At 42.7% G+C, this 26325-nt stretch overlaps 1 protein-coding gene across 4 annotated transcripts in view; it reads left to right on the forward strand.

The window, feature by feature from the left end:
• kiaa0825 (KIAA0825 ortholog) overlaps positions 1–26325 on the forward strand; it is a 113689-nt gene that overhangs the window by 44891 nt on the left and 42473 nt on the right. For 3 of the 4 annotated variants that reach the window (XM_053871293.1, XM_053871294.1, XM_053871295.1), the window contains exon 22: positions 926–1020. In XM_053871293.1, coding sequence (XP_053727268.1) covers positions 926–1020 — 95 coding nt within the window. Of the gene's footprint in view, positions 1–925; positions 1021–3483; positions 3556–26325 lie in introns of those variants that run through there. The other variant, XM_053871296.1, reaches the window with a different exon arrangement.

A 26325-nucleotide genomic window follows, 5' to 3' on the forward strand; every position in this document is an offset into this window, starting at 1 on the left:
GTCAATGCGTTTCTTTTGGGCGTTGAATCATACAACATTGTACTCCAAACTAATCTCTGTCCACAGTTCCTCTTCATGGTCTGTGGGTGATATTGTTGGGACTGATAGCACGTGAACAGTATATCCTCCGATTTTCCATCTCAAAAATACTGCTGATATCACATTAAAAAAATCAACATAGATAGCACTTTTATTTCTTCTTAAACTAGGATTGGAGCATTTATTTCCATTTCTTTTCCAACGCAGCTCAGTGCAGACTGTTGTTTTTCCCAAACAGACATTTTAATCCGTGCTCTGTTTTTCGGCTTATCACAGGGGGCTGCATAGTTTTGCATAGAAACACCTTATTAAGAGAATGATTAAAATGCCACATCTGATAGAGGCTCCCGAGCTGTTTGTCAAACAGAATGCAAGGAAGAATAGAGGCTAAAGTTCCATTCATCAATCCAGCTTGAGGAATGACCGAGGAGTGGATGGATGATAGGAGGAATAAGTCCTCCTTTTATCAATACAGCCGAGCCTCAAGTTAAACGTGACATTTACGCAAATAGGACGAGCCGACTTTTAGGAGCTTTCCCAATATGGTGCTCCGGTCGATGGTGTTCCGGGTGTCGGGGAAAGTGTCAGAATGTGACGTGTGGCTGGCCAGGTGCCAATGCGGTCCGAAGAGTAACGACTTCTTCCCAAAATGGATTTATCTTTCCAGAAATGATGGCTACATCCCTCCAAGTGGATTTATAAATTAATTGCTGTCTTATTGGAATAAAAACCTGCTTGTGCAGACATGATTGATCGGCCAGAAGCAGCGGCCTGCGCCGGGGACCCCCCTCCTCCTTTGTTAGTGGGTCCCAGCTGGGGCAGTAATGCACTGATGCTATTAACCCTGATGAATAACTGACGTTACGCTGTCCTCGTACATCAACAGAGTGCTGTGTTGGACTGGGCGTGGGACTGGCCGCGGCTGCTGCCAGCCTACCAGGGCATGAATCCGGTCACCTTCACATCCCTGCTGGCCAACAGGTAGAGCAAAAAAAAACCCAAGAACACTTGTTACAGAGAGTAAGGACCTGGAAGTGTGTGGTATTGTGTTATTATGATATTATGTTATATTGCTGTTTGAAAATTCTTCTGTTGAAGAATGAAGGGGTACAATTGAACATTTGAATGTCTCCACGTTTTCTAAAATCCACGACCAGAATTCAAACCCCAGTAGCTTTGACAGTCAGCTTTCCTTCCTTTGATGTTCAGCATCCTGAGACTCCCTTTATCTTTAGCACTTATCAAATGTAGACGGCACGCAGGTTGACCATTTCTTTGTCTCATGTATTGTTTGTGATATTCCATTTACGATAGTGCTGCTAGTGATGCTAGCTAGCAGCAATATTATGAGTGGCCAGTGGCCACTCAAGTGCACAAAATAAAGTGGGATTCAATTAAAAAATTATAAGAATATTTTTCAATTTGAATGAATTTGTTATATTACTGAATCAAATGATGGACCCATACATACATTTAAACAACAAAATATTGTTTATTTCAAGTTTTTATATAACCTTATAATAACTAATGTCTTGAAAATATTTGTATAAGAATTTAAATTTATAAGAATTTCAAGTACATTCAGAGTAGTGGAAACCCTGGCCATTGTGTAGTGAAAAACCTCCCTGAACAAAAGCAAACTCTCTGCTTTTGTTTGCTTTTGTTCAGGGATTCCTCCATGTTTGTTGTTGTTGTTATCATCCCAGCTGCCACCTGTCTTGTGCATCAGTGTGATCAGTGGACCAGGAACTCCTGCACTTTCAAAGGTTCCCTGTTGTCTGGAGAGCAAACTGTTAAATGAAATGAAATGAAATTAATCGTAATTCACTTGTTAAGGTCCCACCACTAATACATGATATATATTAATATATAATGCAATACTAATATAATACTAATGGATTTAAGCGTTTCATATTTGCGACACAAACTGTTTCCTCCTCCCTTGTCCGTCAAGTCTAAAGAGGGGGAGGTACTGAAGCCTTGTCTTGTTGCATGCACACTTAATGTCACCATCCAAATGTGTGGCTGGACAGAAGAGTTGACACAAAGGCAAAGAGAAGTACATGCAAAAATAGAGAGAGAGAGGTGTTACGTAATATAGTTTAATCCTGCGATGTCAGAGCATCAGAGATATGCCTCATTAGCTTCTTTTTGTGGGACCAAAGGAACGGATCTCATGGAGGATTTGGATAATGCCATTGGTTCTGGATGAAATGCTCAACAGTTGGTGTCATGTAAGCTGAGGGAAATGTGTTACCAGTCAGCTCAAGCTCCAGATTTCGACGCAGAACATCCATTTGTAGGTCTTAAAATGAGTAAGTCAAAAAGTGGCCGAACTCAGGGATGATACAATTACACACAGTTCAAAGCGATTTCTATATTTCATTCTTTGCTCGAACACCTTGTTGTGCTTTGTATGTAATGTTTTTACAAGTTTAAGTCACCTTGAATGACTTTCTGTCTGCGTGCACCCATAATAATTTTCTTCCCTACCTGTGCTGTGGGAGATATCGGCGCGGCCCCATTGGCCATTGGCCTCCTATATATTGTTACACTGGCAGGACAGTTATCTCGCCCAGGGTTTATATCACGTTCTAATGGAGCAAGGCTATGAGTTAAGGGCGGCAGGCTTTTACGCCGCGGCTGTTAAATCACTTCTCAGATGACTTCATTAGCAGAGCAGGACACTCGCTGAGACACTTGTGCCGCACGCACGCTCATAAACACACACCCACTTTCACCGTGCTGCCTTGACGTTGTAGCATCGGGGCCAGACAGAAGGTAGAGTGGATTTATACAGGTGTGTCCTTTGTCACCTGTCACTTTAGCTCCCTCAGCGCGACAGCTCATCCATCATCTGCAGATTGAGCTTTTCAGCAGAAACCAGACTGATTAATACTCGCCCTGGACCCCCAGGGTTGACTGGCTGACCGGGTTGATTCATGGCTGACTTTTGGGATGCAAAAGATAACTTAGACCAACTTTATATTTCCTGACGTCTGTATATCTGGAAGACTTTTCCGTAGTGGCAGTGGCAACCCAGTTCACTGTCGTCATGTGGCATTTTGATGCAGGAAGTGTAAATGTGATTGAAACAATAGCAATAAAAGGTTTGTTGTTTGAAGAAATATAAAAATATGAATATTTTTAAGATGAAAAGCTGCTGAGCATATATTGTACATAGATGTAAAAAATATAAAATATACACAAAAATATTATATAAAATATTATAAAAAATACTATAAAATAAGTCAAGTAAAAGGTGAGGTGGACAAAGTGTGGCCTGGGGGCCATATGTGAGCCTTTGCCTCTATTTGTGCAGCCCTCATGAGCTCAAAGATATGAAAGAAAGTCTTGTTTTTTTTCATCTTTCATTGTAAATTCTCAATATAACTTTTAGTTTCTCAAATTCTTTTCATGAGTAAGGCTTATATTCTTTTACAGATGAAGCCATTCAAAAGTTCCCTGCTTACCGTGGTGGTACCATGACAGATCCCTGATAAATTCATGGACCTCTGCAGGTCCACGGTACTAATTCAACCCCCCCACGATGATGCAGCCAATGAGGCGCTGACTAGACACGGCCCTACCAAGCCTAAGCTGTAATGCCTCATTTATCCACAGAGAGGAGCTGCAATGAATTTTGCCATCAGCAATTTGACAGTGCCACAGTACCCAAGTGCTTTATATGTCAGAGATCGCTTACCAAACGAAATAATATATGACTCAGCCCACTTTGATTTTAGACCTATGCAGCGCAAAGTGGGCGTCCTTCTATACTGAGCGCGTGCACTGAGCTTCACTATCTACTTGGGCATAACAGCAAGAACAGATCAATACATACTTCATTCTAGTGGTCCGATATCATCTAAGCCTTTTTGTGATATCCTGAAACAAATGGAATATTAAATATTCAAATAACTTGTATTAAGTGTACAAGGTAATGCGATGTCATTCGGAAACATAACTTAGCACTGCTGTACTTATATGTGGTAAATTAACATTCTTTTTCCTTTCAATATTAAACAATTTTCTTTAGTGTGGAACTTCTTTCAATAACTCTTTGTGATGACGCTCATGAAAGATCCCTCAACTGTTGCAAAGTTGACTGGAAAACCCTGGAAGGACTTATAAGAATTCATCTTCCTCTTACGCTTAAATACGACCCTTTTAATGCTTGAAAAGCATTATATTTATTCATGCTCAGCCTGTCTGAAATGGTTTTGCTGACGTTGACCTTTTTCTTTCACGTCCCGACCCCATTCTTCCGAGTGTCTTCTATTTGAAATGACAAAAAACGCGACTTGAAATATATCACAATATTTTGCTCCATTTTAATATCTATGAAGTTAAACAGCAATTGATTTACTGACAGATTCATATGACTGTTTTTCTGGAATCTAATTAAAAGAGATACTTCAGTAGTTCAAGAGACCCGACTTATAAATCAGATTTGTCTGTTTAAATTTTGATTAAAGTACTTATAGAGTTGCTACACACTTGATCAACCTCTCTGAAGGTGACTTTTTAGAGCTGGTGTTCTTGTTAGTGTCTTCATTTGAAAAGGTCCTCTCACCTGCTTGACAAGAGGAATGAAGCTACAGATGTCACAGGGCAGATCTTCCACTCCATCATAAGTACTGAACGTCCCTCAAGGACAGACACGTTGAGTCTACAATATAGTGCCGCATTTACAGGTTCATTTTTTGACCTACACTCATGAATAGTTTCACTCTTTTGCTTTTGACTAAACCTCACTACCGTTATAGAAAATATTAATAAATCAATCATGGCAATATGAATACAACAATTGGTGTGATTCTATAGCTCAGCCACATACTACCAAAATATTCCATCCATCTTCTTGTTTTCCCAATAGTGATTTAGCTCTGATCGTAAAAACAAAATCCCACTTAGATTTTATACTCATTAGCTGATAGAGTAGTAACACGATTGGCCAATAAATAGGTAATTTGGGGTCACTTTACAGTACATTGTACTGTAACTATCACATTGAAAGCCATTTCCTTCCGATCGTCTCATTGTTGTTTTTACCTCCAGGTCCATAACAATAGCACTTGGTGGAAAAATGCCAGTCTGTGCCATTCTTTTGCTTGAGCGGCTCCTTAAATTGCGCCGATAGACACTTGTGCTTGCAGGAAGTGGGCAATTGCCATCTGTTCCTGGTTGCTGCCATATGGCAGGGCTTTTTCTTGGGGAATAAAATAAAAACAAATATGTCAGAATGTTCGTCTTTCTCCACAGACGCTGATCAACCTGGGGAGTAGCTGGATCTCAGTGCGTCTGGATTAATGGTTTTACTTTGTGCTTCAGGGACTGAGGGCGTGTGTTCGTGCAGCGGTATTTTGAAGAGTGTGTATGTGTGCGGCTTCTCCAGTTTGATGGTCTGCTTACATGCACAGGTGCTGATCCTGTTAGCATCCTAAATGTTGAAGTGTCTGCTAGTCAATGGTATATAACAACCTCGTTTCTCCTCGTGCTGCCTCTTTGCTCAGGCATGATCAATGGAGCTTAACTACTCCTGTTTCTCACATGTCAACGGTGCTAGAGCTAAACTGTTCCTCTCCATCTAAGTTGTGTCGATTTGTTGCTCTTGCCCTTGATATCAGAGATCATTATGCACCGTTTTTTGCTGGCTCATTTTTAATGCCACTAAACGCTACGTAAGGTTTGAGAGTCCCACACCACCAAGCCACGACAGCGATTTAGAAAAACCAAACAGAAGAAGCAAAATAGCTTTTAATGTAATGATTCTATCTGAAAGATAGATGAATGTGATTGTTTTAACACACCTTAAAAAAAAAATCTGGAATCATTTACCCGACTCTGAGGCTGATGCCACGCTGCTATTTTGAGAGCATGCTTGCCCCTAGTCTTGAAGACATTAAAGAACGCAGAGGAGCTTCAAGGTTAGCCCGACTGACATGTCACGGTGGCTGCTGCCAAAAGAAACAAAACAAGAAAAAGCGCTCTTAAGCCCTCATCAACCAATCCATCTCGCAAGGCCAAAAAAATTCAAAAGACTTGTCACTTTTAAAAATCGTGAGAGCGTGATGTGTCATCGATGAAGGGCTTATTTCTTTATTTTCACGTCGAGCCTCTTGTGTGTGCATTCCTCCGCTGACTGACAGAACAGGATGGGACTTAATGTTGGTTGAGAAAAAAAAACACATCCAGTGTTTGCGAGCCCTGAACAGAACTGTCAAACGGAGGCTTCCATTGGTGGATGTAGCAGCGTGTGTTTGTGGCTGAGGAGGCCCGTGTGTGTGTGTGTGTGTGTGTGAGATATTTGGAGGTTTGTACCAAAGGCGAATAAATCAGTGATGCCTGGGATAAGGCCGTGGCCCCTCCTCAAACTGCACAGACAAGCTGAGAGGCTCATTAATCAAACGGCCACTCACAGATGTGATGGCTTCCACACAAACCGCTAGCAGACTGTGAAAGTCACATCTAACTGAGTCAACTGTCAGCCAGGCAGGCGGACAGGCCACACTTCCCCTCACTCTGCCACACTTTTTTAAGTTGCTGTTGTACCTTTGCTCCCCTCGATACGCGGTTGGCTTGCTCCGCCATGCATCTGCACAGTGACCAAGAAATCTAGCTGTATTTAACTTCAACCTAAAAGTTTCCGTCATGTGACCCTCTGGAGTCCACCTTGGACTGTGAGGCATCGGGCTTGGCTCTTGGATACATCATCTTACAGACATCAGAATTCATTATATACCATTATTTCCGCACTATAAGCCGCTACTTTTTTCTTGCGGTCTGAGCCCATGTGGATTATACAACTGCGCGGCTGAAATCAGATCAGATCAGAGGCTTTTTATTTACCTTTAAAGCCCTCAAAATCCGCTGTTTTCGCCCCTGTGTCCACAGCTCAGTCAACGGAGTCGATCTCCTGAAGGTCTGGAATTGAGAAGCAGCCGCTGAGACCGGCAGTGGTTTCGGAACTTAGGGCACACGGGTGAAAACATTTGAAGGCTTTAATGTGAATAAAAGATGTGAGAGAAGTGCGTTCGGCTCAAAAGTCCGACGTGAAGATGAGCGACTTGGGTATTGGCCGCAGACTTGATCCCGGCTGGAGAGATGCACCTTGTCTATTGTGACAGCAGCTTGGATAAATCAAGATTCTCCGTATTACGCAGCTTGTTTCTGCTATTTTCTCACTCACAATGCTGGACCCCGTTTTCAAAACTTGTTTTGAAAAGCGTTTTTAAGCCGTTGCAAGCATGTTGCAGACAGCAACACAGAAACTGTGGCTTATAGATAGGTATGAACAAGATCTATTTTCCTTCTTAAATTTAGTGGGTGCGGCTAATATTCTGTTGCGCTCTATAGTCCGTAAAATACAGGAGTTGAAACATCTTAAAAGCCACTGCGGTCTTCGAACTCATCCATGATTTGGATTTACATTTGAGTTGCATCACTAAAGGACATCATTGGAAACCTGAGCAGTGGAAGGCAGGGTCTAAGAACAACACATTTCCAGCAGTGGTTAAAGTCCATCTCTAAGGAGAAAAGAAGCTATTTCCAAGGGAAACACCAAGACTTTAAAGAAGGGAAAATGCTTCAAGCGCCTAACCAAAGCAGCATGGATGAGGTGGCAGCTGTAGCTCTCTTCGATATCCATTTAACTCTGAGCAGTGTGTGGCACGTTACTGACCCCAGTCAATTTGCACAGGTAGGGGATGAAGGAGGTCCGCTGTGCCTATTGATTCATTCTGTGTCGGTGCATGACCTACTTAACCTAGGAGAGATACAGGTGTCACTGAGGCAAGGTGTTGGCAGCGCTTGTAGATTTCCTGGAGCAAGAAGGGAAGCTAAAAGCAGTGGTCTAAAAGGTGGGCACGGGACGGGGGCCAATGACCACAATCTGTTAGTCAGCTGAGGGATGGGAAATGGAGGTTGACCTTGGGAAGAAACTACACTTCAGGAGGAAGAAGGTCCTGTCCACTACCCTAACACCCAATATGTGGTCTTCATCCTGGTGGAGCTGACGCTACTGTGAGAGGAGGGTTGTGATGAAGCAGCAGAGAATAGCAGTAACTTTTCCATGGGACAAAGGGATGATGGCAGAAGAAGCTCAATCCTGTGTAGGGCCCAGTGACAAATGTTGGACTAAGAGGGTCCAGCAGCTGTTGGTAGGGTGGGAGAATGCTTGCCTCTTCAAATCCATTTGAAGAGGATTTGTTCTTCCACTTGTTTTTGACAGCGTGTTGTTCCCAACTCCTGGAACCGGTTGGCAGTTTTACCCACCTCTTCGGATGAGCTGGGACTGGGTTCAGATGATGGGGGATAGTTTGACACCTCTGCCACGTTTCCTGCTGATTAGCTCAGTGGACTTTTCGCTGACTGCAGCACTCTCTTGTCACGAGCCAGTCTGTGACCGTCTGTCAAAAAGATTGTCTTTTTCAGTGGAGACCCCAACAAAGGAGCGTTGACCCTGGCGATAATAGTTTTACGTGCAGTCGAGTCAGTGTGGTTTGAGTGTGAAAAGTGCCTAAATGGAAAGTGTATTTCATTTGTTTGAACTGAAGACCACACAATTGGACTGTCTGGGTTTATCCAACAGAACTATCACCACTGCTCCCTGCCTGATATACTGTACGGTGCTAAACTGCTATCATAACTGAGTTTTAGATTCTGGCAGGACTCATTTGCTAATAAATATTTGTGATTGGCATTCTTTTGGGAGTTATGGTATATTTTTGTCCTGTGTTTTGAACGCCCGATTTTGTGGACTTTGAATGAATATCAGGTTTTCAACTTCCATGTTAATGCTTCCAGAAGATAATGTTACACATTATCTGTCATGTTTAAGCTCATGAAAAGCACTTTTTTTTTAATGAGTTAAATCGTTTTTTATTTATTTATTTTTTATTTAGTTAAACGAAAACTACCAAAACTATATTCTTGACAGTTTCAGTGTGTCATTTCTTTGTCCACATCAAAGTCAACAAACAACTCAGAATGTGTTCATAGTAATCCATTCAAGCTTTTTTCCACCACTGTAAATAAAGTTCTATTGTCTGGGTCAACAGCCAACTTCTCCATCCTCTTGCTCATCCCAAGCTTTCCTTGCTGGCTGAAATGATGGCGCTCAATTCCTGATGTCGAATGCCAGAAAAATCATTTCTAGATTTCCCTTTGCATAGTTGATTTCATGGTGTATATCACCACCTGTGATCCTTCCTCACGCAATCCTCCTCAGAAACAAGTGCTCGATGTGTTGATGGATCGGAGACCAGGCAATTGCATGCGGTTAAAAACAAATAATAGAATCTAATAAAGTACGTAACGCTGCTCACGGATAATTTCATAGGCTGCCATGGTTCGCTCTGATTTGATCGGTGGAAAGTTTAATGCGATACATAAAGTAAGCGACTAAATATCAGCGTATTGCAAATGTTTTTGTGACGTCACAAACTGTGAGGTGCGAAAAGCCTGAAATTTTGGGCGGGATGTTTTCAGATATATGTGTCTAGAGGCCATGCTGGAGGCTCAAAATGACTCAGTAAAAGTCAGTTTGGCTTCTCTAGTCTGTGTTCTGCATTCATGAAGATTATCTGACAGAAAACATATTTACAACCCAGGTGATAGACGGTTTTTTAAACGTTGAACATGTCTGTTTTTATTCACCACTCCTTCCATACTGATGGATTATATACCATTCACTCCTACATCTTGAAATCTGCTTTTGCGAGATACAGTGTGTTAGTAATGGTCTGTTTCTGCACTACATCATGAGGTTGTATCCCGTCGCCAGACTCATTAGACCAGCAGCGGCACCCAGGCTGCCCCAGCCAATCGCTGCTTTACGCTCAGCTTTGCCATTTGCATGTGGTCCAGGAAGAGATAATTAGAGGAATCTCTGCCTGTCACTGTTAATCTGGGACTTAGTGAAAGGCTGTGACGCCGACATGGTGATGGACTGACACTCTCTCTCTCTCTCCCTCTCTCACAAACACATGCGCCGCCACACTTTGGCAGCGGATCTTAAGCCATTGCAAACACAGCCAGAGCTCACTTTTTGACCTAAGATCATAAGCAAAGTAGTCGGGGTGAATTTGTTCCACATTAAACATGTCATATATGTAGAAATCCCCTCCGTTTATAGATGTTGACTCGGAGGATGTTGACATTATTCTGTGCTGTTGACACAGGTTTTAGATCACTGTTCAGATAGACTGTGCTTGTTTCTTCCCAAACAGACAGAATGCTCTGTAAGCCTTTTGAACAAGCCCAGCTGTCAGCCTCAACTCAACACACACACACACACACACACACACTCCTCACACAGTTAAACACACACACCCTCCCTCTGCTGATTGGCAAGGCCCCTGCCTTCCCATAATTTCTACTTATTTATCAAATCAGTCGCACTCGGTGAGTTAAGTGTAAAACATATGACGGCTGAAATGCTTCAGGTAATTACAGAGGTAGTTTAACAGCAAATAAGGAATGGAGTTTATATTGATGCGTATTACTTGTTTGATACTCCATCAAAAGTGATGAGGTGCATCTGTTAAAATCCAAGCCTCACAAAGCCGCACCACATGCGAAGTATTACCGTGTATATGCTTATATGAGGGTTAAAACTATGAAATAGCTTATGTTATAAGCTATTTTGAGTTTGGTTAAGAGTAAAGGTTAACTTTAGTCATTTGTTTTAGATGGTTAGGTTTCGTGTAAGAGGCTGGGGAAAGGGTCATGTTAATGTAACGGTCCTCACTAAGATAGGAAGACAAACATGGGCAGGTGTGTGTCATTGTTTTTGCACAGTACATGTACCATGCAGCAGGCTGGTGTCCTCTTCAGGGTGTCCCTCACCTCAAGCCCAAGCCGCCATGACAGGCTGCTGCTCCCTGCGACTCCAATAGGGAATAAACACAAGAAAACAATGTCAAGGGCAAACTTGAATTTTAATAAAATACCAGCAGCTTCAGAACTACAGTACATAACCATAGGTAATGTACTGAACGGCTGGACTCTCCTGTCCTTGTTTTGTAAACGGTTGCAACACATTCTTACTCCTGTGATGTAATGCACTGACATGTGTTTCAGTGATGGTGACTTTGACGCCGCCACGTGAAAGGGGGAGAGCTTCCGATCGTCTCTGCTGCACGCCGCATGGCAAAACCCGTCATGCACATTTTATATTCCTCTGTCCTTTGAAATCATGAATGCAGTAGTTGACATTTGACTCATACTTCTGCATCCTGCTTTATTTTTCAACATGCTCTTACTGCTATACTCAGCTTGAGCTCACTCGAGCAACGCATTAATGTAACAACAAATGCAAAGCACTTGGAAACCGATTTGTCTCCACAAACCCGCCATGTTACAAACCATGAAGCCTTCAATGGCCGATTTAAGTAGATGTGTCACTAACACTCGCCACATGTTTTGAATTCTCTCATCTCTAAATCAGCTGCTTTATCCTTGGTTCTCTCCTGTGTTTATATTGCCACACAGCTTGCACTATTTATTATTTACAAACTTCTATTGATTAAAGTCCTTTGAGCTATTTTAATAATATATCATTATGGGCCTCCAAACAGCAGTTATTTGTTCATTAGCGAGAAACACAAATTCAAGAAAACAAAAGCTGAGAAGTAGATGTGAGGCATTACATTTTTGGTGACAGAAACAGACTTCCAGAAATGTAAAATTGCACAACTGCACAAATGATGGCGTCCCATTCCTGCAGGATTAAATGGGAGTAAAAGAGCCAGGGCCTCTTTCTTCAACACACCAGGATGTATGACTTTATCACTGAGTACTGTAGTTCAAAACATAGACAGAATTCTCCAAATAATCGCAGAACTGTAAGCTGCTGTGGCGACATAGGCCCAGAAGATCAAAGGCAACAGGAAGTGGTTGAGGATTTGGACTGGCTGTCATGGCACATCACGGTGTTAGCTGCCCAGTCAGTGTCATTACCTGTTATTATGATTCTAAACATCAGTGCAAACCAGGTAACATATATGTTCAATACTTCAACTCAAACTTCTACATGTCAGCACTCATCGGTCAAGTATCCCTTTGTCCGTTCCCTCATTTCCCCTTTCTTGTCTTTCCCTGTCTGCGTTTTAGCCACATTTGTGCTTACCCGTCTTCAGAGGCATATCGTGGGTCGTGTTTTTTGCAGTCTTTGAAGAAAGAGTAGGCTTTCAGCATGTTGACTGTAAGGCCTCTCACCTCCCATGCGGTCGTAGCAAAAGAGGGGACACACTTATCCGGTTGTGTGATGTCGACGGTTGAAAGCTTTTGCTGATTTCAAAAGTGCGTGCATGTGTGCGTTTTCCCTCAGACACGATGAAAGACTGTCAGAGAATTGTGTTGCAAGCACTTTGCAAGAATATGATTGTAATCAAAATCCTGGGATGATAAATACATTTATCAATATGAATTGAGTTTTTTTAAGTGAAAAAAAAAATATCAAAAAGAATTTTTCTAACCTTTATGCCGTCTCAGTAAATGATAGTTCTGCTGCTTCCTCTGGCTCGACAGAGATGTCCCTGATGTGACAGCATCCCGTGTTGTCTCAAGTTGGATTTGACAGAGGACGAGGCAAGAGAGAGATGAAGCGAAAAGGTACCGGAATTTTCTCGTAATGTGAATATGCTTCAGACGAATCAATTCATATTCTTCAAAAAAAAAAAACAATCAGCTTTGTTTTGTATCCTCTCTTTGTCATGATCTTTAGAAGCAGTCTTTTGTGATTGAATTTGCCACTGGAGACATTTAGTGTAGTTGATGGATTTTTTTTTTTTTTTAAGAACGCATAACCTTGCTTCCTGGAAGGAGCCTTTCTACATGTTGTGTTTTCACCGTGGCATTACAAAGAGCGCACTTCCCTTTACGGCAGATTTAACAAAGAGTGGTATTTGACATATTGTAAAGCAACATGTCGTCTATGAGAATGCCAATGACAATCAGAAGGATGGACCTTTATATCGCTGCCATGTTTGCCTGCCCTGTCTCCTCCTATTTGGGATCCTATCACTCCGTCTGTTTTGTCATTTGTGTGGTGTTGGTTTGAAATTTTACATAGCCAGTAATGTTGCGTACCTGATGGAGTTACAAAAAAGGTTGTATTCCAATGCAACTCTAGTCCACCATGCTATTTACGATAAGATCGAAAGTCCATCTGCTCTGTTAAGTTATATCCAGAATATCATCGTGATAATACAATACAACAATAGTCTATGAACACAATGGCTAACTCAGAATAAGCCTTGCCTTCCCTGACGTGTTGGGATCACAGCTGATGGTTACAAGAAAAGGCCCACTTTCGACTATTGTTAACTCAAGACTGGCCACAATTTCACTGTCTGCCAAAAGCTTGTCCCTCTCTGATGTTCTATTTCATGATTAAGTATTAAGTATATCACTATTTCTGTGTTTAGCCTCGAGCACCTCACTGACAAATGGTGTACAAATATTGTGTTCATGTATATATGAATGACCTCTGGGTTGCTATCAGTGAGCGTGTCGATCCCCCCGTCTGAGATTTCCTCCTCCAGCCATTTAAAGGAGCTCTTACAATCACCATGTGGTAGACCTTTCATTTGCTCCTCGCTGCTTTCAAGGTTATCGTCACTCTGCTGCCTGTCCTTCTCCAAACCCTCCATGCACCTTACAAGCCCCTTACCATTCACTTGTTATATAAGAGAGAAACCTGTTGATGTTCCTCTCAAGGTGAGCGTCTTGTATTATTCCTCTACAGCTCTTCATCCGCTCTCCTCAAACACTCGCAGAATGCAAGTTCAAAGTCGATTTGCCGCCCACAAACCAACTTTTCCTTACTCTTTTTTCCCTTCACCTGTCTTTGTTTTTGTCAGAAAAGAAAAGTCCTCTAGAATCAGCACCTTTAAACGTATTCCATGGTTCTGATGAAGTTCTCGTGAGCTGGACCATCAAAACTTCATGGCATGGCTGTGTAATTTTCAGTTTTTATTGTGATCATCTGCGTTTACCTGACCGTCTTATAGCATTTTGGCAGAAGTCAGCAGTGCTTAAGTTATGATCGAGATCCGAAAAGGATCAAACTTCCTATAGAAGGTTTAAACTTTCACTTTCTCTCGAGATGCGACACACATTCTCAAAATAGCGACTATCTTCAAATGAGTTTTCCGTCCCATGTTGACGCATAAATCAGCGCTCAGCATTGCGTAATGACACATTAGGCTTTCAATTGAAGCACATGTTTCGGGAAAGCACATCCTATTGTGGCCAGCCCATAACGAAAAAGAAAGACAGGGATTGTGGTTCGGGCTAGCGCCTCAAACTTCAGTCAACGGGGGGGATGCCATATGTACCACGTGACGTCTCAAATGATTATTGATAAGATGTCCGATGGTCCCCAAAGCCCCCCTACACCTGAAATGTAACTCAGGGATGGAGAACTATTTCTCTCAATTGACTCACCAGTTTGTCAACATGCAATGCTGACTTCAATGTCGGCATCGGACGCAGAAGTCACCTGAAGATAACCACTATTTGTCACCCTGCATGCTTTCTCTTCTTTACCTCCATTGATCTCTGGATAACACATCTCAAATACCTGACTATTTTAACAATACAAGTGAGCAGTTTTTACTGACTAACTAAGAAAACACGTTCCATATTAAAACATTTCACTGTGGCAATTGACACAGTCAATTTCAGGACCACTGTTTATACATCACTGGTTGTTTGGGTGGTTGTGTCAACACCAGGAGGCCAGTGCGCGCTGATAAGTGTCGCTCTGTATCTATGTCACCGTGAACTGACATGGCTGATATCTCTGTCATCTCAGCATCTCAGACCTGACAGCTCTGATCATTATCAGTCTCCCTCTGGCTTCCCACCACCCTCACCCCCGCTCACAATACATCCTGTAACCGTAGGTCCCATTTTTATATCACTAAAATATGTTACGGTGCATTTTGGGGATATGCAAAAGGGATTACCATGGGGAGTGTTATTTCTGTATTGGGTTATGACTGTGTGTGTGTGTTTATGAGGAGGTGGGTGTGTGTCAAAGAGTTTTACAAAGGGATCAGCCCCGGGGGCACTGGTGCATTGTTGCAGTAGAACAGCAAAGAACGTTGATGCGTTTCACCGCCGAAACAGAAAAGTAGCTTGACGCTTTCTCCTTGTTCGACTCCACGCAGTCTTCACTTCACATTATTATTATTGTTTGGGTTCGGGGGGCAAATGTATGTTCAGTGGCTTTAGATATCAGTGACAGGCGAGATCAAAGTGCAGCGCCATGAATGAAGCTGTCAAAGTGGCCCGACGGCTACGTCCCGAGGCGAACATCCCTCACTCGTACATTTTATTATGATCGCAGAGAAACCTCACAGCGAGAAGAAAAGAGTGTAGTGGGGGGGAAAAAGAACAGTAATTTCCCCAACCAGAGTGAAAAAGAGACAAAACCAGCGCTGCTGTATCATTGCCGCTCATGATGGAATGAATTATGAATGCATGCAGGGGATTTAGTCAACAATGGCTCAAGTCACAGAGATCCTCGCCTAGCTTCCTCAATCGCAGCCCAGCGACTAATTAGCACTTTCCATAGCAGCGCATGATCTCATTTATAGGATTTCTGCTTACGTAACTTTCCAACCAACAAATGTTCTGGTATATGCTTGACATGTAATGTCAACTCCAGCTACTGGTAGACACACCAGCATAATAAAAACGGAACTACTTTCAGCGCTGTTTAAAACATGGGATGGCGATCCTTAAGGTTCAGATCATTCACCTAAAATTGGTGCCTCATGTGACCTTGGCCCGCAGTACCACATTAGTTCCTCATGGTAGCATGAGGCACTATACATACCAAGTAACATCACCGTCGCTGTTAAGATGAGAGGTTATGATCTCCATCCTAAACCTGACTGCCCTCTTTGAACGCCAGGAAGTGGTGGCATCAGTGCTGGAGAACCTGGGCAGGTCAGCAAGTGACCACCCCCAGTCAGTAGACATAACAATAGATTACATCTTGGTCTGAGGGAGGGAACCAGGAAGGAAGAAAGTCACACTTACTCAAGGAAGACATGGAGCTCCACTGAACAAGAATGTGAATCCCAAAATCACGATGACTTCAAGCTGGTCTCAACACTGGGACCTTCTTGCTTCGTGAAGCCCTCACCTTGATCCCAACTCATTTTTCAAGAGTTATTCCAATGTAGGTGTTGTTTCTTGGGGTATAGATGGAGCTGCCTGGACAGGTCCTCTAGCTATTCACACAACCCTTGAAACCCACACTTGCATGCTATTTTTCATCACTTATTTGCCCACTAGGGCACGTACAGACAACAGCACAGAAATAAATGAAATGACTAGGTCATTCTGTATTTTCATTAAAAGCACTGGTCCATCATTTTGAATTATACAAATACACCCTGGACCCTGGAGTCCAGAATCTATCCAGAGGAAGTTTCCCTGGAAGCTTCCGCTGGCATGTTATAAACACACATGGTAATATTCCATTACCGTCTTTTAGTAATCCATTTATATGGCTTGTCTAAGTACTGCAGCAGTATTGTGAAATGTAGTACTGTGGTCTGAGGTATATATTTATCATGGTAGCCCAATGTCGTGTGGGCTATTGTCACATGGCCTGCACAGGTCTGTGCCTCTGTAGAGGGCTGCTGAAGCAGCTGTGGTCCAAAAGCCTGAGATCTTCTTCAGATATAATCGCTCCGAATATTGTGTAGCATATACAATCCACGTCACCTAATTGGTATCTACTTGCTGAGATATGGGGGAGGGTGAGAAGGAAAAATGAGGGGGAGAGGCAAAGAGGGGTGAGGGTGGATAATTAGACAGAATTAAGCCATCTCTTTTAATCTAGGCCCTGAAAGAAAGAGAGACAAAGAGAGAAAAATGGAATGGGGGGTTCTTGCAGTGAGGTCTGCACATTCACCCCTCGTCTCTCTCTCACTCCCCGTCTGGGTGCCAGTGTGTGGGAAAAGAGGGGCCTGGTGCGTCAACCTCGGATCAGCTTGTGTCGCTGAGGCTCCAGAAGTGTCCCATTGTTGTTGTGTCACTGCTACTCAAGATGGGTGACCTCTGACCTGGTATGGATTCATGGCAAGCTGAAAGAAGCGCCCCCATGCCTCACCAATGCCGTTTGTACCAGATTGCCACCGGGTGCCCACTAGGTGGTACCCAAGCCTTTTTGCTGTGTAATTCGAGGCGCTCATGTTTTAGCGGTGCAAAGTCTATGTGGCTTCATTGCCGGCGAGGATGTCACGCAGTCTCCTTTGGATTTCTTATGATTTGACTTCCTAAATCACTGCGCCATCCCGAAAAGAAACAGCCTTCCCTTCGCTCCGCTGCCTCCCCTCCGACCCACACGCTATCGCCGCGCTATGAATATACCAGACGCCGCCAGATGTCGCAAATACATCATCTGAGGGATGCAGTGGTGATGGAAAACAGTCAAGGCACGTACAAATGGGGGGATGTGGGAGATGAGCCGAGCTCTTAGAGCGCTTGTGTGAGTGTCACTGTATGCCAGCATCCATCCGCACACACTCTGGTTTTCAGCGTGTGTTTATCTTTGTGCACGTATGTGTGTGTCTCTTTGGCGCGTGCAGGCGCCTGTGCGCGGGTCACTGCAGGTCAGCATATTGTCCCTCAGATGTTTGATATTTTATGTATAAGAGGGTGGCGGGAGCAGGAGGATAAGCACGATCCTGACCGAGGCATCTCTCTGAAACAATTCGCCACCTCAGCATTGTGGAGCCCGGCGATAGAGCAACAATAGCGGGGAGCTGCTGTCTTATACTCAAAGGACAAGTAGTAGATGTCCACACATGCGCAGACTCAAATAAACAAAGATCTCGGCTGTGAAGTAATCACATGCATGTATTCAAAATCGCCACGGTAGACCACTCCAATATCCTGTCATGCCAGCAAGGGGCATGAGACTTGAGGCGTCACTCGTGTGGCGCTTTCTGAGGCTGTAAAATACACTAGCAGCCATGACCAAACTCAACCCTCGGTCTAATTTCATCCCGTCCTGTGACTCCATCGTAAGACATATTATTTGTGGCTATTTGTAAGTTCAAAGCTAAATACAGTCTTCAGAGTCTGGATAAGATCATTCCTGGTAGAGTGTGCCTCTGTTCTACTTTCAACTCCAAGAACGTTCTGTATAACACCTGCCCTTGATGCACTGACTCATTGAATCTGGCTCACTTGCAGGAACATTTGGAGCTCCAGCACTGTTCTTCCTGTTATTTTCATACGTCTGCCGACATGCTATCTTTACTTGTGCATAACTTGTGTGTCTTGTTTTGTACATACGACAAAGTAAAGTTTTTTTAAAGATTGTGGAAATAACATTTATGTGTTGCAAATCCCACTCATGACTACTGACTCATGAACACGTAGTGTGTGAAGATGTAGACGTCGGCACATGGAAAACAGTTGGCTGACGAAATGCTGAAACTCATGAAGGTCAGACGGTTATGACAGCAGATAGCTAAACTGCTTTATTGGTCTCGGTGAACCCTATTTTCAGTGAACTCTTTTTTGATTCCATTATACAGCTAAAAAAAGTATCACATTCTGAACTTGAGGTCAACAAAACTAACTGAATTGATGGCTGAAGTCTCACTAGCTCTTGCACTTCTTGTCTAATACTGACCTATCTATTAGAGTGATTTAAACAGTATGAGTATAAAAGGGTTGTTTTTAAAAGAGTATTCTCTTAAGTTACAGTTTGATAGCGTTTAAGTGCCGTACTCATTGTGGCAACAAAGAGAAGCACACATGGTTGGCAACATTTGCAAAATGCACGCGGGTGTGTGCCGCTGTCTGGGACAGTGTCTGTGAACTGGTGGGGTCAAAGCGGTGGCTTCCTCAGATCAGGCTGTGTCGGGGAGGAGAGTCCCCAGAGTGGAGTGATCCCAAGCAGCACTTCTCTTCTTCTCCTTCAGGGGGAAGTTTACTGCCAGCTTTCTTTTGTAGTTGGCCTCAAACGATTTTGCAGCAGTCAGCATTAAAGCCAAGTGATCTAAGAAGACGCCTCCCAGTGAAATACCTACAGAAGAAAGAAGAGGCTAAATGATGCAAACAATCCAAGATGTGGGGCGTTTGGTTCATATCCTGTAACTGCCCCAATAACCTCGGTTCATAACAGAATGAGAACCAAATCTCTTCATATTGGCGTCGACTCCATCTATAAAGGGTTAATTTGAAATCCTTCAAACACGGACAAAGACTGGTTGCCAGGGCAATGATTTGATGGATGACATCATCCTCTGACTGTGAGTGTGTTGCGCTCTGTCAGGGTTCATGGGATTATGGCGGGGTCTGGCACACACTTCTCTTTGGTTTCCCGCCATCTTTTTCTCTCTTTCCCTCCGTCTCTCTGGACTCTCCGCCTTGGCTGGTGTATTGCGCCTCAGTTCTCTGGGAAAAGATTAATTATTCAACGCACAACCTCAATTAAATTTCAATTCAGAAGTTCAAGTAACCTCTTTAGCATGGCACATTTATTATTAAGGCAGATGCTGTGGCCTGTTTAGATTTAAAACCCGTCACATTGCTTTCAGCCTCTTATCGCGTGTTGAGCGGAGCCTTGTGCGCAGTTAAGATGAATAGCAGTGGTTAGTGTCTCAAGTTCTCCGTGAGTTTTGCTGCTATAGAACCCTATTTTCATTCTCACTGTGTCTTTGAAAATAAAACAATTGACATACAGTTTTCAATTTGAACCTGAAAACATCGTGTGGACTTGTATTTCCGTCAAAAAAAAGTCTCTAAACGGATGTCATTGTTCATAGTTGTGTCCACCACACTGCACATTTAGTTTTGAAAAGAAGTGTCTGAAGAGTCAGCGTCAACATTTTCGCTTGTTATTCGTTAGAAATGATGCCCTTAAATTCATTTTAAGTTGCTTTTGGGGCTTTGACTAGAATTGAAAGCCATTGAAAATGCCCTTCAGCTATTCTAAACAAAGATCATGGCATGACGCCGTCAGCACTATTTATGCAGACAACCAAACAAATTGTGTCTGTGACACAAGACTTTCCAGCAAAGTTGCATTTGAGAGTCTCCAGCCTTGACTACCCTTTTCAATTCCTACCTGCCGTATTGTCGCTTTCCTCCATCACAGGCAGTGGCGTCTTTGTCATAGCGGAGCACGAGATGTCACAACAAACAAAAACATTGTAGTCAACCCTGCAAAATCTAATCACCAGGCATTGATTCATGGTCTGAATGGAGACGGAGCACCCTGAGAGCGCTCCTCATCCAATATGGCGGCAGACAGAGGCCTTCACAATTCAGTTGTGTTCCCCGTCACTCTTGTCTCGCCTCTCAGCTCAACTCTATCAACTCGAAAATGATACAATCATCACTCCACTTGAACATGGTAGCGCCTTTATTTTTCACTAATTCATTCGTGCGACACTATTGATTCTTTTCCCTCCTGATTCGATTTGAGAAGTAGCAGACAAATTGGTTTGCATACTTGATGCTGACAAAAATGAGTCTTGCTTATGACGGTTAATATTGAGCGCAAGGTAAGAGATTTCAACTGAGGTGTTTTGTGTTTGCAGGTTTTCAGCTCTAAACCCTTCATCTAAGCTCCTTTTCGAATCACTGTTAACATACAAAAATGCATCATATGTTGGATTTTGAACTGGTCCAATCTAAAAACCTCACGCCTTGTATGATATTGATGACAAAACAAGAAGACTTCTTTGCTTCCTGTTGGACTCTGAAACTGGCTGACCAATAGCATTCTGCTTACACCCATTATAAAACCTCAGTGAAGCATAAACAAGTTCAGATGATATTGTGATGTGTAACTTTATACATAAAGTTTGCTTCAAGCCTGGACGTATGGCTGTGAACTCCAGGGGCCAATGCAAAGCCTGACCTGAAGAGAGAATCCATCTTGTCTAGCTGGACAACTGAACAGCAGCGTAGTGTTTCATGTCACCACCGAAGCTCATGACAACTGGAAATGAGGAGAGGAACACTTGTCTTCAGCTAAACTAAGCGCTTTCCTTTTTGTCTTTGCCGAGACAGACCTCAAAATCTTTCACTCCATCACATATGAAATAGAAGTGAAGACATTCCAACCTGCAAATCGGGTTTTCCATACTTTCCAAACTGAGAACCGTGGTCTGCAAGCAACTGATCTTCATCCCGAAAAGTGTGTGTGAGAGATGAGGCCGACAGCATCTGGGCTGCTGAGGTCCAGCTGAGTACAGACAAAGTGGTCCACACAGACATTAGAAATTAAACTCCATTGATCATCCTTTCACCATAATACTTAACAAAATGTCATTTATTTATTTTTGAAAATACAAGCTGATCCCTAAAAACATCATAATGCGAGACAAATGTACAGTACAGATCACCTTCAATGAGCTCAGTATGTGCTAACCAGCAACACAAAACTGCTAGGCAGAGCAAGCGTTGGAAAAACACAATCTACAATTAAGACGCCACATTTGTATCGAATCATCTCTGTGTTCGCTTGTGATTTATTTATCACCCACCTCACCCTCACCTGGGAAAACAATCACAGCACAACAAAAACAATCACATTAACAATACAACTCTATTAAGTCTTATGGGAATCTGTGACATTTGAAATGAAATTATTTAATCCATAATATGTGCATGCCCTTCTCCCGTTCTCTTTTTTAATCTAATGGCCAATATAATGCAACAACTTTGCTCTTATTATTTGTAATCATACTTTGGCATTATGGGGTGGAGGTATTGATTTTGGGAGCCACAACATATATTGTGGAGGTAAATGTTATTATTTTAATATCAGACTCATGCTAATTCAATACACCGTAACATCGACATCGGGTGTGAGCTTGAGGGGTTCTCCTGTTCCGTACATCTCTCTCCCGCTCCCTCCCTCCCTCCCTCCCTCCTGTCCCAATATGCTGTAATGTCAAAGACTGCTGCTCCCCCTCTCCTTGGATTTCAGAGAAATGTGACATATGCAGAAACATTTCTTTGTTACATGACTGTGAGCACTTTTCCGGCTTCTTTTTTCTACATTTGAATTTGGCTTATGACAGTGCTAAAGTGTCTATTCAATAATAATAATTCAATAATAACAATATTATATATATATATATATATATATATATATATATATATATATATATATATATATATATATATATATATATAAGCAGTTAGAAACCCACCAGACCATATTTAGATCTCTGAATAACTTATGGTTATGCTTTTACATGTCAGGTCATAAATCTTTATCTACGTTGTTTTTAAGTGAACAGAGTACTATATTTTCTTTTTGGAAATGCTTGCCTCTAATTCAAGGTTCTCCAAGAAGAACTGTACGTCACTTTGTATCTATGATCCCTGCTCACATCTTGAGCCTTTGGGCGCCATCATAGCACAATTGCAACAAGCAGCATGGCTGCCTTTAAACAAGCCAAGCTGCAAAGATGGAGCCTGATGTAGTCACTACTTAAAACAAGCAGACACTGGACACCTGCAACTTCAATCTGAGCAACAGTAGTGGGCGTATTTCTTCTGAAATTTTGGAGTAAATAGAGTTTGAAAACCACCCCCCGCTTCATGGTCGTTTTAAACGAGGGAGGCTGTCACTACGGAGCAGGAGGATTCTCAGATGCTGATGGGGAATGCTCCCACTCTGACAAAGATGTTTAAGTTAAGTTGAGTGACAGTGGATCTGTTTGCCATAACTGTCCACAAGCAATGCAGACTGGAGTAAATGCGTTTCTTCACCAGGTCCGGCGACTGGCTGGAGGCATGGTCAAACACTGGCTGTTTGGAATGAGAAAAAATGTGGAAATAGTAAGAGAAATACAGTATGAAAGTCAGGACACTGTTTCATGAAACCTCATCGACCCATCACAACCGTTATCTATCATATCTATCAAGCGACAACCTGTTGAAATGGCAATAGAAACGTCGAATATTTCATTGAAGAACACTGGCGCCTAGAGGGTTCAAACATGTTCAGTTGTAGTTCTTCCTAGTGCAGCACCAGTGCAGGAAGGTAGTTCCTCCAGTATATGATAATATGAGCAGGGGAGTTCAGTAGTCTCCTAGCTCCCCTGGAGAATTTTTTTCTGGGTGAAAAAAATTTCATCCAGATTTTGATGTTTTGATCATCTTTGAGATCAATAAAGATTTGTGTTGTTTCTGTTACTTATTCCCAGCATGCTGTGATTAGAATTTGCCTTGAGAAATAAGGTGTAGCAAGCAGGTGAACCAGATCATCTCAACACAACTAGAAGGCTTTTAGTTATTACTGACTAATAGTTAGCTACACCACAAGTATGTGGTCTGGATTCATATTTAACATTTCTTACAAACCTTTCTGGACATTCAGTCTGTATAAAACATTACAAACCCAATATTTTCATTCACATCTTCATTTTCTCCGTTATTTCACGTAAGTCAGCAGCAGATTTATCATGTGTGCGAAGCTAAATTAAGAGGTCATTTGGTCCGGAAGTCCATAACAGAGTTTCTCTGTGTCTCACCTCACCTCCTGCCTGGTCCCCCTCTCGCCCTTGTGGCCCACAGCCCAACTCTCCACTAAGAGCAGGTGTCCCAACACTCCAGAGAAGTGTGTGTCTTAATATATCAGACAAGAGCGCCTGCCAAACCACCCATGACATAAACACACAATGGTTAACACACACTCACTAAATATCAACACACTCCACTCAGCCATCCATGAAAACTCATACACATAAACACACCCTGAAAAGGACACCCTGTTGTCACACGGCCGTATGCCGCGCCGTGACACTTGGATGACACCAGCAGCAGGAATAAAAGAGCATATTTATTAACCCCGGCACAAGCTGTGCGTAACGCAGGGGCACGAGTGGGCACGGATACGGCCACACACATCCCAAACCCTCGCAGGTGATAAAGGAAAACCAGAGACATAATAATGCTGTCAATTTAATACCATCAATTATTCAGTTCCGTAGGACTGTTTAACCTCAAGGTTAAATAACTTATGATGTACAATCCTTCTCAAATTAATTATTTAATCACTTTATCAATTATATTAGCTGATTTTATCAGCACCAACCTGTTTTTTTTTTTTGGTGCCGTCGAGGAAAAACAGGCTGATATTTCTCTGTAACAGCCTAATGTACGACACGTGAAACTCGCCTTCGGAAGTCGCCTCGCTGAAACAGAAATGAAAGTCGCAGATTAAGATGAAAGTGCTTTGGCATTTAAAAGGCAAGGATTGTTGGAGAGAGAGAAACGCAGGCGTGACTTGCTGTCGCCATTTCCCGGGATCCCTGCTCCTATTATCCTGTTTTGATGCTGTAGGGAGACAAATGAACTTCAAATGCCTTGAAATCTCTTCATGAACCCCCTCTCGCCCCTCAGCCAGTCCTGTCGACACTGGCTGGCATGGCAGCACTTCCTCCGGAGCAACAATACACATTCACACACACTCACCCACTTAAGTGGAGGCCACAGGATGAGTGTGTTCTAACACCGGAGGTGCACGAAAACACTCCTGCTCTGGTGTTCAATGTCACTTCACAATCCTTGTGTCTACTTTCAAACTATGCCTGATATTACTTCCAAAGGCTTATGATAGCTGTATACTGAAAATACACATTGCTCAATGTTGATGATCAATGGAATGGCTTCCTTGATGAAGAAATACTGCCCTCCAGGTGACAACAATTCAAGTTATTTCAAGTGAGATACACATGTCAGCCAGCTAAACAACCTGCCACATTGGGGAAAAATGTAGTGTTCTAGTGTTGCCATGTGCTTGTTTAGGATTCACATAAATGTGTCTTGCATTTCTGTCTCCTTTCAGTGTGTGTTGTTGTTGACTTATTCAGAGTAGAAGGCCCTGGTTCTCTGACCTCATAGCTGATGTTTGCACTGGTGTAAAGCTTTTCCCATTTCATTGAATCATCCATCTTTCAATGCAGCTCACAGCCGTCTTCCTAATTTGTTGTTAGAGTGTTACAGCGCCACTACAGTCCTGACATATGTACTACAACTTGTTTTCTGCTCTGTCTTATTGAAGCTCTTGTTTGAAACCAGCACAGAAAATGACCAGAGGGGAACTTGTGTGACTCCATGTGGATGTAGCGAAAGAGTGTCCAATGACAAACAGGTCTAGAAAAGGAACTGTTTTCACAGAAACGGGAACTTGCCGATGCAGATGTAAACTTTTCTTGTCTTGTTATATGACCATCATAGAGCTTGTCTTGATGCTGACAACTCTAGTGTAACTGTCTTGGAACAGAACATGGACCCTAAATTTGCCAATAGTCTTCCTGCAGCATATTGGCAAAGACACAAAGCAACAAAGGAGAACAATCTCAGTTGCGAAGACAAGAGCAAACACTAGAATCAGAATCGACTAGTAAATGGTAACTGGCTCTTACTTGCATAGCACTTTCCATGCGTATCCAGCAAGCAAAGCGCTTTACACTAAGATGCTCATTCACTCGCTGACAGCAGGAGGCTGCGACGCAGCGCGCCATCTGAACCGTCAGGAGCAAACCAGGGTTAAGTGTCTTGCTCAGGGACACAACGACACAAACGTGTCAGGAGCAAGATTTGAACCGGCCACCTCGCAGTCACAGGCCGGTCAAAGGGTCTCCAACATGGTGGATCCCCCCGCAGAGACCATGGGAGTAGCCCACGGGCTGTTAAAACAAAAAGGAGTCATAATAATAATTTACATTTTCATGTAATAACCATCTTATTATGTTTGATTTTGTCATATTTTTTGTTACGCTACTGCAAATGATTGTGAATTCTCAGCAATGAGACAAGTATTCAAGAGGAATATCATTTATCATCCATTATATAGGCATGAACACTGACTCTTTGAGGTTTCTTCAAAGGACAAACGTGAGTCTTGGCTGGAAGAACACTGCGTCTGTTGTCGTTCTCGTGGCTTTGATTCTGCCTGTCGCCTGTAATTGTATTGATTGTGATAAGGTGACCACGGCCGTGTCGCTGGTCCTCGACTTATGCTTGAGCGGTGTGATACACAACAGTCACCGGGAGCGCTCCACATGTCTGTTTTATTTTCCTCAAGGCTCTTGCTGAAACATTCATTCCGCTGCTGCGCCTTAATGAACATTCTGAACTGAAGGTCACAGCTCCAATTACTTATTTCTTTCTAGCTCCACTTACTGGCTTGCATTGGATGTTTACATTCTGCCCAGACCGATCTTAAATTTAAGTGTTTTGCACGGCTTATTTAATCGTTGACTACCTATAGCG

The sequence above is a fragment of the Synchiropus splendidus genome, chromosome 7 (assembly GCF_027744825.2).
Source record: "Synchiropus splendidus isolate RoL2022-P1 chromosome 7, RoL_Sspl_1.0, whole genome shotgun sequence".
Classification (NCBI taxonomy): Eukaryota; Metazoa; Chordata; class Actinopteri; order Syngnathiformes; family Callionymidae; genus Synchiropus; species Synchiropus splendidus.